Source organism: Pungitius pungitius, chromosome 3 (assembly GCF_949316345.1).
Source record: "Pungitius pungitius chromosome 3, fPunPun2.1, whole genome shotgun sequence".
In the NCBI taxonomy this organism is placed as follows: domain Eukaryota; kingdom Metazoa; phylum Chordata; class Actinopteri; order Perciformes; family Gasterosteidae; genus Pungitius; species Pungitius pungitius.
Window position 1 is genome coordinate 18,918,607 of NC_084902.1, and position 17,351 is coordinate 18,935,957.

General features: G+C 43.5%; 1 protein-coding gene across 3 annotated transcripts in view; it reads right to left on the reverse strand.

Moving 5' to 3' along the window:
* bcas3 (BCAS3 microtubule associated cell migration factor) overlaps positions 1-17,351 on the reverse strand; it is a 260,468-nt gene that overhangs the window by 173,940 nt on the left and 69,177 nt on the right. For 2 of the 3 annotated variants that reach the window (XM_037479079.2, XM_037479096.2), the window contains exons 17-20: positions 12,387-12,431; positions 6,192-6,316; positions 5,485-5,650; positions 5,305-5,402 (exon numbers count right to left, since the gene is read on the reverse strand). In XM_037479079.2, the coding sequence (XP_037334976.2) occupies positions 5,305-5,402; positions 5,485-5,650; positions 6,192-6,316; positions 12,387-12,431 (434 nt within the window). The remainder of the gene's footprint in view (positions 1-5,304; positions 5,403-5,484; positions 5,651-6,191; positions 6,317-12,386; positions 12,432-17,351) is intronic. The other variant, XM_037479089.2, reaches the window with a different exon arrangement.

Here is a 17,351-nt window from a genome sequence, read left to right on the forward strand (position 1 = left end):
ATATGAAGGCAAATCAATGATCGCAAATCAGGTCCATCTGCACGCGCGACTCCTTAAAGCCTCACAAAACCTCCATGATTGTTCATTAAATGAGTAAAGCTTAAGTATGTAACTTACACTATCTCCAGTATCCAGCATGACACCGAAAAAAATACTTATATAAATGTGTTGTAAGACAGTTCTTGAGTCCTTTAAGGGTTAGTTTTATTTGTCTCTCATATTTCTGCCTTTACTCCAATAAAGAATACAAATAAAAAATAACATGGGGAAATGGAAATAGGTTTTAGGTCTTCACGGCACTGAAGAAAATGTAATTTAAAGATCAACAGATAATTCTTACAGGGACTAATTCTCTGGGAAAGATGGGTGTGCTTGTTCTTTCTTTTTTGAAATTGTGAACCGAGAAGAGTCCTCGTGTGATTTCAAAATGGAAGAGAAGAACAAAGCCTGTGTTGTGTCCTTTTCCAGACAAATCTTGTAGGAGAGAGTCCATTTCTCACATTTCCACTTCAGAGACGGTCAACAATATTTCCAGAGTATACCAAGAAACAATTACTGTGTGTGGACATCTCTGTTAATGAAAAATCTCTCTCTCTCTTCTCTCACTCCTCTCTCCCCCCTCCGCCCCGCACACAATAATTAATTATTGATGTTCTGAAGCAGTTGGTGGACTGGCTGCATATCGGGTTTCCAGTAGGGGGGGGGGGGCTGTCAATGGCCAGAGTCACAGCCCGGCTCCGGTGTGGGGAGCTAGTGGTCATCCCTACGGGTCAAGAGAAGACACAACCTTTCTTTTCTTTGTGTGCGAGTGAGTGAGTGTGTGTGTGTGTGTCTTTGTGCACATCAGGAGCCAGACTGACCCCGGCACTAACCGCTATGTTTGCGTGCCCGGAGAGCTGCTTTCACAATGCTCATTAAAGACACAACGTCGATGCAATTTCACGGGCATGCATTACATTTTGTAAGTGCAAACTTATTGCACTGCAATCAAGAAGGGGAGTCTGGGCCCACAGTTTAATGGGTTTAAAGAAACATCAGAGAATAGTGCAATACATTTTTTGACGAATAAAAATGTAAACATAGTATTACAAATGAGCATGGCAAATGATCTAATAATAATATGACATACCAAAAACATGTGCTGGTATTTGGTATTAGACAAACACATTCTTTTTTTGCCTGAGAGACTTTCCCTGTTGATGCAAACTTTGTTTTCTGGAAAAAGAAAAAATGCTAAAAAAAAAAGCTATATAGGAAAAGCAAGTTCTTGACCTCAGGTTTGAAGTGTTTTGGTCGGTACCTTTTTTAACAGCCCTGTTGATTATAAGCTTTGCCAATGTCACAGTCTTCATGTCACAGACGTTATTGAAGTCAGAACAAGAACAAAGGCTGCCCAGGTATTGATGTAGCCCGACCTCATGGGGCTATGGGCCAGAGGCCGAACGGGCCGATCTCCAGGGCCAGATAAGGTGCTAAAAATCTGATAGATCTGGAGAGCCGGCCTCACGGTGGACAGAGAATAGCCGGCTTGTCTGGGCCGCCGCTCTGTTCACCTTGATCTCTCTCATTGCTTTTTCCTAAAGATTCATTTTGTTCATCTTCTATTTTTATCTTTTCCACATTGACCCGCAACATTTCGCTTGCTGGGCTCCCTCTCGACTGGTCCACCTGTCTCTCTTCCCACTTTCCTCTCTTCTCGCTTTCCTCTTTTGAGGAGTACTCTGGCAGATAGGTGCTGGCACGCTGACAGACTGAGATAGCTTAGTCATTATATATCATTCAAGGCGTATTTGACTGACAGTTCCTTCATTCAGGGGCGCTACACTTACCCCATCCTTTCTCTGCCTCTCTTTGATTACTGACCCAGTCATGGCGCCACGGTTTCTCTTTACCAAACGCCTGATGCTCCAAGGCCTTCACTCTGGCGACTCTCTAGGAGCAATTAGATCTATTGACGGGGCTACTGTGGGCGGCCTGTCATGGGCCTCAAAGTCCCAAGAGAGTGACAGTGCCAGGGAGTCAGTCAGTCTCCACAATTAGCACATTAGGGAGGGAGGGGAGGGCCGTGGCCAAAAAAGCATAGCCTCTATTGCTGCCGTCATTGCCTGGCTCAAAGGAGCCAGCTAGATATCCAGCTGGTAAATTATTCACCGGTTTGTTTGCTTCAGAGACACTCTGCGGCCAGGGGAAAGAGGTGTTGGAAAATATACTGCGGGCAGCTAGGTAAATATCACCCTGAAAAAACTCACTCTGAATAAAAAGGCTAAATATAGCTAATGGGAGTGTGAAAACCTCACATTCATCAAAGTATAACTGCTGTTATGATAGGGATTGGAGAAGTTGTTCTGTTATTACGCAGGTCTAACACCTCTGGCCAAAAAGAAAACCCATTCACACACTTGCTAAATAGACAAATGAGTACTTTTGGAGACACAGACAGGAATCCTGTTATTCCACTGTAGCTATAGATAGAGGATTCCCAAAACACTAAAAACTTGGCTCCAGACTGCTTTTATTCAGCTAGATCAAACGACTACATCTCCTCTATTTGCGCGTATACTGTATAACGTGTGTCTCCTTCTTCCTTATCTCTCCGGGCCAGTGCTGCAAGTTGCTGTCCTCTGCGAGGCTGAGTGCTGCCAGTAGCTACTACAGATGGACAGGTGGAGATAGTGACCATGAAGTGGCGCCACTGCTGCCTTTTATCATCCCGTCCTGGAGGCTCCGGTCTGGCCTGACCCCGGCCCTTCCTCTCCCTTTCCTATTCCTTTCCCTGCATACTGCATTTTTAATCAGCCTGGGTCATCCAATATAGAGCCACGAGACCAGAAACTATGGCCTGCCAATCAAGCGCTGCACCCTCTTTGCCTTGTGTCACCTTTTTAGAGACAGAATCTGTTCGTTAGACAATTAGCTGTGAGCGATGTTAATCTCTTACCCTCATTCTTTGACTTTTCCCGGCAAGAGAGAGGAGAGGTAGGTGACAACAATCAGCCTTGTTACCTTGGTGCGTGGGAAGCCTGTGTCGCCCCGGTGTATTTCTCCTCATATTTCCTTTCTCGCTACTTGTTCTCTCTTGTGATGGTTTTAAGTGCAATGCAAATCAGACCTAGATAGCACGATTTATCCTGCAAAAAACTATGCGTCTTTCTAGTTTAATCTGCGGCGGCATGATGCAGACGTTCGGCGAGAGGCAATTCGACAAGGGGCGCATGGCTGTGCTGTAATTTATCCTAAGGTCAAATTGACTCGTTCTCCTGGATCACTTCTCTGTTGCGCTGCCAAGCCCTGCAGGACGCGGCAGCAGAGAGGGCTGGCGAGGGGACACATGCTGAGAATGAGGATGTGGAGAGTTTGTGCTCAGTGAAAGGCGCAGAAGTGGAAGGTTGCACTCCAAGAGCATCTCGGCCGGTGCTGTTGGTGTCTAGGACGCCGGCCCCGAGGGAAATGGCAGGAGCACAGGAAGTGGGTAGAGAGCTGAACAATTATGCTTATGGCGTCGTGACCTCCCATCAGTTCACACTTGGCTGGTTTGGGGGAATGAAGAGACGCGGCAGTGTTATCTGGCTTTTGTTAATTGGATGTAAATGTTAATGCCATGAATCTCTCTCATTATGCAGCCACTTCCGTTGCCCAGGCTGGCAGAGAGAATGGTGGAATAAGCTGACGCGCATGCCCCTCACTCTAACGTGTCCTTATCGCGCTGACACTAGGAGGGACCATTAGCACTAATTTGAGAAAATATCCTACCAGTTAGACCTGGAGCACTGCAGTGGTCAACAGAGACGAGTACAGAGATTAGAGTAAACACAGCTACCATTTGCCCCGGAGCAGCCGAAGGAGCTAATTACAGATTTTGTGTGTTTATAATTATGGAGCGAGCTCAAAACGCCGGCCTGTTCCAGGGGGTGGATTGATTCCGTGTGTGGCCATCCATGTGCACAGTGTGCTTTTGCAGATTGGCCTTTCAGACGGCAACCTAAAGTGCTCAGTGCTCTGTACTTATTATTGAATTAGAGAGTTTAGGGTGTCAGCTAATTGGTTTGAGGACGGCATCTCAAAGAAATTGTGCGACCCTGCCCCGAAGGCGGCATGTAGTGCGGCCGGCAAGGATTTAAGGTGAAAGACCAAACAGAAGAAGACCAATGACTTCTGGCAGGGCTCAGAAGATATGAAAGGGTAGAAATGGTGGAAGTATCCTTCACCAAAGTTATTGAGAAAGGACATGTTATGGCTGCTGACTGGAGAAGTCTCTTCTCAGCATGTGGCACCAATAAGAGGCTGTGGACTGGCTTTCAACACAGCCAACATGGATAATCAGCGGGGAATAGGGGTCACCCCCTTGACTAATGCTGCATACAGAACATAGAGGAGAGAACAGGCCTGCGTTAGCCTGTGCAAGCAAAACATACACAGACCTACATGTTAGAGATTTTTGATGATAGGTACATAAACAACATAGTTTATACAGCACATGCTGATATACCAATAGCGTCAATGCCAAGGTATTAAAAGCCCCATTTTCAGTTTGAAAATAATAATACCAATAGTACTTTGACCAGCTAATTTAACAATAGCGAGTGAGGTTAAAATGTTGAATTGAAAAAGTTTAACCATTAACATAGCATGTTTGCATTAACAGTTGATGAGTGCAGAATTAAGAAAAAAACTATTAAAAAAACTAGAGACCCCTAAGCATATTTAGCTGAAATGATTTATCCGAAATGTCTCTGTTCTCCATACTTCTTTAAATATCGAAGAAAAGTTATCCCTGTAAAATGTACAATCTTTCTGAAAACTGTGGCAGACTTTGTGATCGTATTCTGACCTTCTGACAGGTCAGGCTACATGATATCGGTTTAAACAGAAAATTCCAGAGCCTGAGCCTGAAGGAGACCAAAAATAAGTGACAAAAGAACATGAGGTTATAGATTTGTTTGGTTCCCAGGGATGTACACTGCTGCAAGCTATTCCGCTGTCATTTTTATTATTTTTTTAAGCTTGGCTTGTAAAACTGCCCTGAGCCTGTGTATTTCTTTTAACAGGATTATATTTCTGTCACATGCTCAAAGAGTACTTGGTGGTGTTTTAACAGCGTTGTAATGCGGAATGAAAACGAATACAAATAAATTCCGAACTCATCACAATGCATTGATTGTATTGGCCTGACTTATGTATTTATACGTAAACATATACATTCCTGAAATGTTACTTTGCATCCAATAAAACCAGAACTTGATCATCTGAATAGCCTTGTTTATGTAAACCAATGAACACATGAAGGAATATTTGTATGCCGCTTACCAGCCAGATGATACTGATAGTACTGCACCAGGTCTGAGGCCAACACCAAGGGGTGGTTGGCATTGAAGGGAGGCTGCAGCTCATTCCATTGTGGAGTCCTGTTCCAAAAGACAAATCCACGATGAGGCAGACCGTATGGGAGGCACTTTTTCAAGTATCAGGTGGTCGACAAATTGGTACCTGGCTAGAGTCCAGCAGGCCCTTGGACAGGTGCTGAGCTCCAGAGGTGTGTCATCACTAATCTTTTGAGCAGTGCTAATTGGCCGTGGCTCCAGGACATGCTCCACCATGTTACCATAGCAACTGATGATGTACAGTGAGTCGACGACAGACTGCCTGGCCTGATCTATGATTGGAACGGAAAATAAGACAACATCGGCTATTTAATATGATTATTAAAACATTCATTAAAATAAGAAAGGAGAAAACATAGGCAGTTATACTTTTGTCAAGATGTTGTATCCATTGAAATTTGGGGAAGATGTGTTTGGTCAGGAACCACGAGTATAACAGATTTGTTGTTAAAAGGCTTAAAAGATCTTGCTGCAATTTATGAGTAGGCACACCTTTCATAGGAGTCATGTGCTATTGGTCACAATCAGAGGTGTCAAGTAACGAAGTACAAATACTTACTGTTACTGTAGAAATTTTGGGTATTTTTCCTTCCTTGAATGTAGCGGGTCAGTTTGTTTATCGGTTGACCTTTCTTTTGATTACATCTCTCATAGCAGAACTTCAATAGAAGACATGTGGGGGAAGGATGCATAGCCTAATACTTAATACTCATGAGCTCATTTTTGTACAGGTGACATTTATCATGTTTGGTCATGATAAATGTCCAGTCATTTAATCAGTTACGTCAAAAATTACATGCATCTAAGGCTAACCTTTCTCTCTCTTCATGTTGGGGTTGGTGAGGAACCAGGAGCGAGACGAGGCAAAGATGGCGGCCACACAGAACTCTCCTCCACTGGACTTGCTTGGGGAGATCTGAGGCGGGGGCTTAGCTTTGCTTCAGGAGGGAAAATAGAACACCATTGACACAAGTTACATACTGTAAACAAACTGTACACCTATATAGAAGAGTTTGCATGCAAGGGGCTTAGCAGAGAAAACTGAAAAGCAATTAAACATTCCCCTTGGTATCGAGAAAAGTCATTTTGCTCTGTTACTTGTCAAAATAGTCAGAACAAAACAAAAATCAGCTTTTTTTGTGCCATGGAGGCAGTTCGACTTGTTGAAGTAGGAAAAGCATGGTAAAAAAGGCCTAGTGAATCTGCTCTTTACTTAGTGACCTTCCCCTGATCAACGGCAAAACAGCCTTCCTCACTCAACATGTGCAGTGTCCATTGTAGTGGGAATGCCGCTGCAGACGGTCCCATACAAAGTGTTACCCATTGGGGCAAGTTGGCCCTGGCTGAACTTATGATGCATCATGTTATTATTATTTTTAAGAGATCATATATAGTATGTTTACCCCATCCACAGAGAGACACTGAAACCTTTTACTTAATTATGCCAGTGATACACTACACGGCTTTCAAAATGACTAATCCCAGTGATGATGTTGTGTGAAATAAACCGTCAATATGAGCTGCAGCTTTACATTTCATCTTGTACCCGTTACCTTGTTACACCCACAATAACATTGTCTGGTACTGTTTTGTCGCTGTGCTAGCGTTAACGTGCACTTAAACTAGAACTATACTCTAACATGTAGTCCAGTCTGTTAAAGAAAACCAAACTGAACGGCGCTAACGCATATAAACACACCAGCGTGCTTGCATTGGTACAATGTGCACCGGTTGGCCAGCCATGCTAGTCCTAATGTTCCCACAGCCTTGTTTACTGCAGTGTTATTACATTTATTAAGTTAGAGCTTAAAATGGTAATATATAGTAGGTATGTGTACTTACTCTACTGCCTCCCCTGGCGGCATTAAAATATGTTATTGAGAGTTACAGGATTATTTTGCATGTCAGGACTATTTGAGAATAAACGGACATAGAAAGGCTTTTCAGCTGTAGTACTACTCCCCATATGTTAACCATCAGCTAACGGTAGCTGGGTCTGGTGTTATTGTCCAGCCTTATAACCAATCTGGACAGTAAAACATGATCATAGTAGACCATGCATTAGGTGCACAGAACTTGAAGACTCACGACGGTGTGTCACACACTCCCAAAGGGACGCTTAATCTTGACCTTTGCTAACCACACAGGCGTGGAGGCAACACACTTACTGCTGTCTACACTCACTAAAAAAAGGAATAAACTGATGCAGCGCTTCAGATTTTCCATTTGGTCCAGGATTTTGGAAGCATTAAACAACTTAGGCACAGCATCTGCACATTTCTGCGCCGTGTGTCAGCAGTGTAGACGCAAAAGTGACTTTTGGAGCATTTGGATGAGCCAACACATGGGATGGGGAAGGGGGTTAGAACGAGGATGATGTGATCGATCAAAAAAATGTTGATATTCTTTATGCTAAACTAATAAATATAGCGTCTGTGACAACTAGCCAGCCAAAATATGGCTTAAAGTACTAATAAAAGGGTTTGCAGTCATCTCTGCGAATGGGAAATCAATTTGTTAACTCAATACTATGCCGTTCAAGTAGAAAGCAAACATGCCTTATATGTCTTGATGTGGAAATCTAGGGTCAAGGTTATATGCTAATATATGTCCACTTAAGTCATGCTCCTTTTGAAAAATATTGGTGAACTCTTAATGTCTTTTTTATTTTTTGTGAAAGACAAAGTTTTCGGAATCAACAAAGTTAACAACTTTCAAAACAATGTTTGATGACATGAAATTAGTTAGGAGTTGTTGGTACAATTTATAGCTAGAAATTGAGGAGAGAAGAAACACATGGGTTAGGTTTTCTCTTTGCCACAAAATATTTGAATCAGAAGCTGGATATTGGAATTGATCGACCCTATCCCATAGGAAGCACAGTTTGCTCTAACATTGTTTGAATAACCATCGTGGAAGATCAGCAGCCTGTATTTGGTTACCACCGGACAATTGGACAGAAAGAATTAGACAAAAAAATTGTATGAGTCTCAGAGAAAAGCTGATGGTATTTGTGAATAAGACAAACGGTTATAGGAAAGACAGTTGTTCAATAGTATTGCTTGCAGTGATAGCCAATAGCCCTATAGTCCAACTAATTATGAAACAACCAGTCTCTTTCTGTTTGCCTTCTTTGAGACTGTCAGCGCCTTATAAATTACTCCCTGGATGCAACGAGATATTGAAGTCTTTGTTTGGCCAGCACTATGTGAAAGAGGGATCAGGAAATCGGAAGTGATGAAGGTAGTCATAAGAAAGACCTTCATACAAGTTTTGTAGCTTGTATGTATTAGTGCTGGGTCACGGGTAGAAGGCTGAATAACCAAATATCCACAGTAAGCCCAGTCTGTGAGAGAAAGATGGAAGGGGAGATAAAGTCACATTCAGGATATTGCGTTGGCTAAGTCTTTGCCTTTGCCTTCTCCTCCTCAGGCCTATTTGTTTGTATGTGCATTAAGGAGATAAAGCATTTGACAAACTGGTCCAGTTAATCTGCTAGATAAGAGGAACTCTTTCCACTGTTTTTTTACTAAAATGTCCCCCATTTTCTCCCTTTCAATCTCAACAATCCTGGACTAGACTAAAGAAAACTAAAAGCTAAAATGCAATGCGAAAGATAGGAACAGGCAAATAAAGATTAATATATTGAGCCATTAGAGTAGCATGACCTCACACACTTTATGGAAAAGCAGGGGGAGGAGCCGAGCAGAGGAAGTGAATCCCCAACTAAGCTAATTAGAGTGAAGGAGTATATACTGACAGAGACCCAAAGCAGAAGGAACCTTTGGTGTAAAGTTGGCCTAAGTACCTTGACCTCTTTATTAAAGGACATTTTTGTTTTACAGAATTACTGTCTCTGAGAATCATCATCTTTTATCTCTGAATCTTCCACAGGGTTCCAACAGTATATATACTATAACAGAGTACTCCTATGTGTAAGTCTTTGATAGCGAGCTAGAACACGGGTCCCATAGCTGTTGGGGTGGATTTGGGCGTCTTTGAAGAGGCCTCAGCCAGTGGCATGCCTCCCAAACTGGACCAAAGATCACAGCTCGGTTCCCGTCTCCTCTGGGTTCAGCTACCACCTGCGTTTTAAATCATCCTTTCCCTCTTGATCTCACTTGAAGTGGCTTAAAAGTGTTGAGGTTTCGGCTCTCACGAAAGAAGGAAGGGGCCTAGTTCTGCTCTCCATATGTAGGGCAGCGAACGATTTCTGGAATGGACCATTGGGGGGTGGTAAGTTTGTTACAAAATACTGGCATTCTGAAACTAAAATAAAAGATTGTTGTTATTGTGGGGGGTTACTAAACAAATATAAAATCACATTGTGTTGGCTACAATTGCCCTTTATGAGGAATAGGAATCCATTTTCTTTTTGCAACTTTAATCCACTGAAGACTACTCATGTCATTTCCACTTTTAATTTAACAAATGATGACTCTTTTCTGAGCTAATAGCTTTTCCTCAAGGGCATAATTCAATCTCCGACATCAACCATCAAAGTCCCTTCGCATTACTACGCCCGGGGCTAACGCAAGGCGCCTCCGAGGGGGGATGGAAGTCTGGTGGCAGCTTCCATTTATTTTCAGAGCCCTAGCAGTAAACAAATATGATAGAGCTCACTTGAGCTGACACTGGTCAGCTGACTGGTGATAAAAGAGCTGTTTCGGAAGCCGTTGTGCTGATTCTGGGCAATATGGTTCATTCATATAAGAAAAGGAGCTGGTATTAAGAATTCAACCAGGAAGGAAGAGAGAGAGAGAGAGGGAGAGGGCAGTCATGTGGAGGACACATCCTTCAACGTCACATTTATTATTTTACAACAGCCCTTGAAAAAGAGGCAGCCTTGGGGCTGTGTCGAACACACGGCACTAATGACAACCTCTGGGGAGACGCAGTGAACATTGGAGAGGGGCCATTACCGTGGAAACTGGAACTATTTTCAATTACCTCTTCCTTTTCCCTGTTCTTTATGTGTGCCATACTAGACATACGTTTATTAATTATTCTTTGCAGTCCGACTGTACAAATAAAATCAAAAACACTTAGTGAGAAAATGAAACGGAAATGTTAGGAGTCATGATAAAGTCCACAGAGCCTGGAGAAGGAAATAAAACAACGCTGAACCTGGGGTAAGTAGATATTGGCCAGTGCAGTCATTGCTCATGTCTCAAGACATACACTATTAGAGAAACAATATAGGTCTAACGAGCTGAAATGTTAGCGGTCAAAACTCCGGCGCTAATGATGTGTACCTTTGAAAAGTATACGCTCTGAAATCACTAAGGGCCTAGATTAAGCGGGAGGTGGATGAAGACATAAAGAAAAAAAAGCTCAAATTAAAAAGTATGAGTGACTGCCCACAACAAAAGACGAAACCCAAGACTTGGGGAAGTCACCACATGCTATTCATTTTCTAAAGTGAATGAAGTCAGCGGGGAGGAGGTGGAGAGCAGGGAACCGGGAAGGGAAAAGTTCAGTCACTGAGCCACTCAGTCATCTCTCCATAAGGGAGTCTATCATAATGGGGCTTCTTCTAAAAGCTTGTAAGCATCTGATTTCATGAGACGGCGTTGAAAAGAGACTTGCCTGCAGCCAATAGGAAGATGCTGTGTCCTCTAACATTTCAATCTCAGTGAAGGACATTAAAAGATGAAATTGAACTCAAAATGAGAGGGTGAAAGTAGCAATTTCCTCATTTTTAGCCTTCAAATTGTATTAAACATTTCTCCCTGCTGGATGTGGGTCTGTGCAGAGGGCCGGTCTCTTTCAGAAGCCCTTTTGAGGTCTGAGCTGAGCGAGATTCTGGAGAACCAACATGGTGGCCCCGATGACAGGCATTAAAAATAATAACAATATCGAATAATACCAACTTCTTACGGATGGCCCTATCTTACCTATATACACACATAAAGGTAGTATTATTGAAAGGAGACAGTTTTGTAACATTTAAAAGTTCCTTGTTGTAATAACTTTTATCGGCCGTTTCTTGCTCACGTGACTTATCCATTCTTAGTCCTGCCTACACACTGATTGGCTCAATTGATTTTTGGCACATTTGTGACCACATTTTTTTTTTTTACTTTGGAGAGCAGCAGCAACTCCAAGGTCTGAAATCTTAAGGAAATAATTTCTCAATATTTGGGTTACTGGAGTTTTTTTTTGTTGTTGTCTGAGGCTGGAAACAAGGCCAAACAAAAAACAGCCATATCACCAAAACAAAGTGCTCTTTTACATTAAACATTGTGATTTGATCGAACCATACTACAATAAGTTAGTAATGAGTGGAGCTTTAATGGAAATTAGTCAGTTAAAAAACAGAGTGCTTTAGTCCTTTGTCAGACAAATGTTGTAGGAGTCACATTTCCACTTTAGACACGGTTACAAATATTACCAGAATATACTAAGAAACAATTACTGTGTGCTTCACACAAAAACTGTATTCTTGGGTCTAAACCTCTCTCTCTGTAACACAAGCTGCTCTGGTGGTTAGAACATATTTGTTATCATTTTATTTTATATTTTTCTACCGGTGTGTATGTGTGGGTTGATGATGAAGCCCCCCCCCCCCCCCCCGTTTAGGAGCCACTGGTCGAAAGAGAGAAAGGAAAAGACAAATGGCAAGCAGCCAAGAAGCGCTATTGCTTTTCCCTCAAGCCCCACAATATGTCTCCTTGACAGACCAGAAGCATTCACTTATATGTTGGCAGCATTTGTTCTTTCAGGTGATAAAATGTAAATTCTCTGTTTGCTTCATTATCAAAGAGGCTTTCACACAACATGTTGAATCACCCTACTCCTGAAGTTCAACATACACAGAAACAAATTGTAGGGTTTGCAAAAAAAGGACATAAAGGGAACATAAACCCGCCCCCCCCATCCCCCCACTCCTTTTCAGCTTTGAGGAGTGACTGCAGAATGTGTTGAAAATATATACCAGGAGACCATGAGAGGTGTGCCGTATACAGTTGCATGCTGGGAGACGAGGAGGGGAAGAGCAAAACTCACCATGGAGTTTTAATGGCAAAACATCCCGCCCCAAAGAGGTAGGGTCTTCATGAGGGAAGGGAGGAGGGTGATAGGGGGTGGGGTACAGAGATGGACGGAAAAACCATTATTAAAACTAGCATACTTGAGCAAACACACTTTTCACATGACATACTTTCTGACGTGTCTGTTTAAGTGCACAACACAAGGCAGGAAGCAGAATGTCTGTGCGCTGAGATGGATTTGAAAACCTGCGTGACGGCTTGATGATTCATCTGTTCAAGCTGCTCGGTAAAGTGTGATACCATATATTTGGCAGATGCAGCATGTCCACAGACTTTTTTTCCCCCTCGGACATATGTCTCCCTTAACTTTAAAGGGATTGGGTACATGTAGCTCTAAATCCAACCCTTTAAATACGATACAGGGAAATGATGGGAAACAGTTCTGATTGTTGAGATTGAGAAAGTTTAAGAATGAAGAGTTTATCCAAGTTCCATAACAACTGGGGACACCAATAAAACTAACAGCACTCAGGCATTGTTAGGACAAGACGTTGTGTGTTTGCGTGCAACTTCTTTTTTTAGAAAGAGTGTGTATTTATGGCCATGCATTGTCTTTTGAATGTGTGTGTGGGCCAATGTGTGCACTGTGATTATGTTAGTACACAGTGTGTGTGTGTGTGTCTGTCTGTCTGTCAGTCTGTGCGTGTTTCTCGTGTTTACAAGACATTAGGAGTGGGAGTGTGTTCCTGTGTTTATTCTGCATGTCCAGAGATAGTGACAGAGCTCCGTAAACAGTTTACAGTAAATAAGCCTTTTCCCTACAGCAATAAAGGTCCGATGAGACTGAACTCTGTCCCCACCAGCCCCCACCCCCACCACCCCCCAGTCATGAAAAACAGAGTCTCCGGCCAACCAAAGCACTCTGCAGCACTTCTTTATTTTATCGCTTTCGCTGCATCCGCCCGGGCCCTCCTTACGATAGCACACAGTCTTCAATTAGTCTTGGTACATGGATGTGTAGAAAAATGTTCCTCTGGGAGACAGGGAGCAACAGTTCGCCGCGGAATGTCTTACTCCTGGAGCGCAAGTTGAGAAACGAACATGCTGGTTGGTGTAATGGAGGCCACTGGTAATCTGCCACTTATCAGAGAGTCGCAGAGGGGGGTGGGACGGTCTCCACTGAGCCTATCGAACACAGTGAGCCCACCCTCTGGGTCTCCAGCTGAGTAAATGGATGGACTCCAATGAGAGAGTGATGGACCTATAGTGTGAGCTCTCCATGAGGGTAGCAAAGGCCAAGTAAGCTTTGGGGTTAACAAGACGCCACTTTGAATGTATACATCCTACTTCTTTGGAACTTATTGTTGGTGGAATTTATTGTTGGTGGCTAATGGAGTAATGGAAGTAGTTGGAGAAAAACTAAATACCCGGTTCGAAACAATATTAGGAGCATTCTGGCTTAGTGTTTCCCTTAGGTTTAGTAGTCAGGTGAATGGTTCAGCCGCCGGGAGTTTACAGCAGAATGTCTGTGGTGTGGACCAGGAGACAACTTAAACAAAACGTCAAAATATTATTTGTAGAGGACATAAATGCAGTGCTGCAAAAAGCGGTCACCTTTCTTAACACAAATGCTACTTTCACACATCAAACACACACTCTTCATCCCTCTAAAAAAGTTTTTTTTTTAAATAATGGAGTTAAGGCGCAAGTTAATGGCCACTTGATGCTGGACCCTAAAGCGAGTTATTCTCTAGTTACACATTAAAATATGCTAGAAGTCGACGATCTATCCAGGTGGAAATAAAGGTTGCACTCAAAAACGCCAGTCAGTAAGGCGAATGCCATTTTAGAGGACCAGGCTGGAATAACTGCCTTAGAATAAAAGGAAAGGATCAGGTTAAGATAATTGTCAACTATGTCGAGCTGGCAGTTAACCGCTGTAACCACACTGTAGAAAGGGTTGGTTATGTGACACACTGCCTGATCCAGCAGGTTTGATGGAGAACAATACCACACAGGTCAGCGGAATGTTTGAAAATATGAGTTGAACGTGGTTCAGTGGAGTAAAAGGGCCCTGAGACTGTGAGTGGGTGTGTTACTAAGAAGAGGCAGGAAAAGACGAAGGAGGCGGGGGCGTAATCAACCTGTGAGGGCGACGACCCCGCTCCTAGAGAATAATCGTTCACACATTCATCTCTTAATCTGTTGGCCCGAATATCAGCTCTGCCTGGGCCATTAAAGTGGGAGGGGACCGAGGTGATTTGTGCCAGTGGTTTAGTCTCGCCGCCATGTCACGTCGGCATCGCATTCTTAAAGCCCCTCCCTCGCTGCGGCTCTGTAAGACAATGGCCGAGCACTGGGCTGGCTCACGCATACATGCATAGGTATTAGAGTAATCTGAGGGCACATCTGCAGCGGCTCAAAGGGTCTCATCTATCTGCTCGCTGTTGTTGTTTCGTTACCTCGTCTGCATTTGCCTTGAAATGTCATGAGCGGGATTTGCTCGTGGGGCGGGGGGTGTTGTGTTAAGTGTGTGACAATCTTTCCATTTGGATTTTCATTTGTCTGTATTAAAGTCAGACAGTGTGTAGATGGGATAAGTGTGCAATGGTTTGTCTGCCCACAAATCCCAAATGTATCACTCGGGCATTTTGACAAGTTAAATCCTCGTACTACCCCGGACAAGTAGACTTTCCTTGCCGCTTGCTGTTTGAATAATTCTCTGTTAATCCTTTTCACGGATTAAGTTCCAACGGTGACCGGTGATTTCACCGAGAGTGAATCTTCATACTTTTTGAAGCAAGTTCTTTTTCGTCTATGGGATTTAATTCATCGGGGGCCGAATGGGGCTGAGGAGAAACCAGAGGCAAAGTGAGAAGCGACCTCTTCTATTCTCGCTCAGGAGACTCCAAGGAGAAGATGTGAGGACAAGCAGAAGCTTGGCTGTGCTCCTCCACTCCCTGACCTGAACCCAAGGAGGAGGGGTGGCGGGGTTATCAGGCGGATGCATGGCCACATCCGACTCTAACTCCCTTCGACAGGGGGAGGACACTAAAATCCAAGTTAAAAAAGGAGGGGTCTTGAACTCGTTGAGGTTTCCTTTGATGTTAAAAATGTAAGTCTACTGAAGATAAAAGAGCAGCATTTTGCACATTAGTGGTCTGTGGGCATGCAGGGGTCTATGACGGTACCCCCCCCCGCAGAGAACCCGGTCCTACAAAGGGGGTGCAAGCCTCACCAACGTGGCTATCTGTGTGCGTGCATGTGTGTGTGTCACAAGGCCCAGTGCACACAAAGACAGCCTGGTAGGAATGTAGGTTAAGCAGCTGGTGTGTTCCTCTGCCATCCTGCCAACAGGGATCTGCCCATACAGGTGTAAATACAGCTGCTGGACGCTCTCTCTCTCACTAGCACCCACACACCCACAACGCACTTTGTACATACAGGGCACCGGCTGCACCGACTAGACAGATGGTGCCCGGGTACTCCTGTGCAAGTATAGAGTGAAAGCATATGATATCACTCCCTAACTCTAGGGGCCAAACCTGTTGCTTCACTCAGTGTGTGTGTGTGTGTGAGATGCAGCAGTGGGCATCCTCGTGCACGTAGGAGCAGACTGCACAGCTGCATGTCCTGATGCATTTATCGTGAGGCATCCGCTGGCACATAGCAGGCTTGATGATACGGAGCAGTGTTTTACTGGGAACAATGAAAGAAATGTGGCATATTTACAGAATCCTTACGCAAAGAAATGTTTAGCAGGGATAATTCATATTTTTTTCATGTCACCCAAACATGTGCTAAGACCCGCCCCAGGAAGAAAGGCAAGACGTAAAGCATTAGCCAATTTCAACCAGGGTTAGACAATCGTATACCCAACTCCTTCAATTTTAGGCTGTTTCAGGGCATTTAGACCCAGCCATGGTAAAACGTTGTCTGAAAGGGACATTCGTTTCCCAGAGAGGTTGTAAGAAGATGTATACGATATGTACACTGCTGAGTCAGTTTGCCACCCTGACAGCCTTTAAAAGCCCATTGTGGAACCTTTTGCCTCTGAAATTGCATTTGTTTCTATAACAAATGTAAGTTCATATTTGTTTGCTGAGTGCAGATATTAGCAGTGTGGGCTCTATGGTAACATAGCTCTGACCAATTGATAAAGTAGAAGTAGGCGTGGCTTAGCCCAAGGTAAATTGTTGTCCAAAAATGAGTTGATTTGGGTGACTGTCACCATCAGCACAGTCAGTGTAGACAACCTCATCCAGTCCCCCATACACGAACCTTCTTTCTTTACATTCTAAATTCTATTTTGACCATATTTAAATGTTTGTTTGCCGTGCAATAAATGTGGCCTCAAGACACTAGAAGAAACTAAATCTTAATTTTCACCAATATGAAACTGAACAAAAAATCCACCTCAATGATTCAAAAAAGATTGTTCTTCTCTATATGATTGATTTTCACCTACTTTAGGCCATTCTATTCTAAATAGCAGAAAACATCTAAATGTGGTCTGTAGAAAGATATCACCGATAGTTTATCAATAGATAGATCAAACTGTAGGATAGATGAGTAGGCATACAGCTGCTGATATTTAGCAGCTGTATGTGACCAGTGTCGGCTAGCTCGGCTGTGTTCCGACTCGATGCGGCCAGATGTGAGCCAGCTTTGGCCCAATTCATTTTTGCCATATCTGGCCCAGATGTAGCTGTTACAGGCATGGCCTTATGCTGGCTCAGCCATGGCCACAAGGTTTATCGGCAACCAGCACTAAAACGGATTCTGGCCCGTTGATGGCTGCCAGACCTGGGCTGAATCTGGCATTACAGCAAACTGGGCCTAAACTGGTTGAGACATGGCAGCCGGATTTAAGGGCAACCAGTATTGAAACAGGCTTTGGCCTTCAAAGTCAAAGAAACTGCAACGTATTGTTGCAGCACAACTCAAAGCTCACCTCCAAAGATCTGTTTCAGCCATTTCA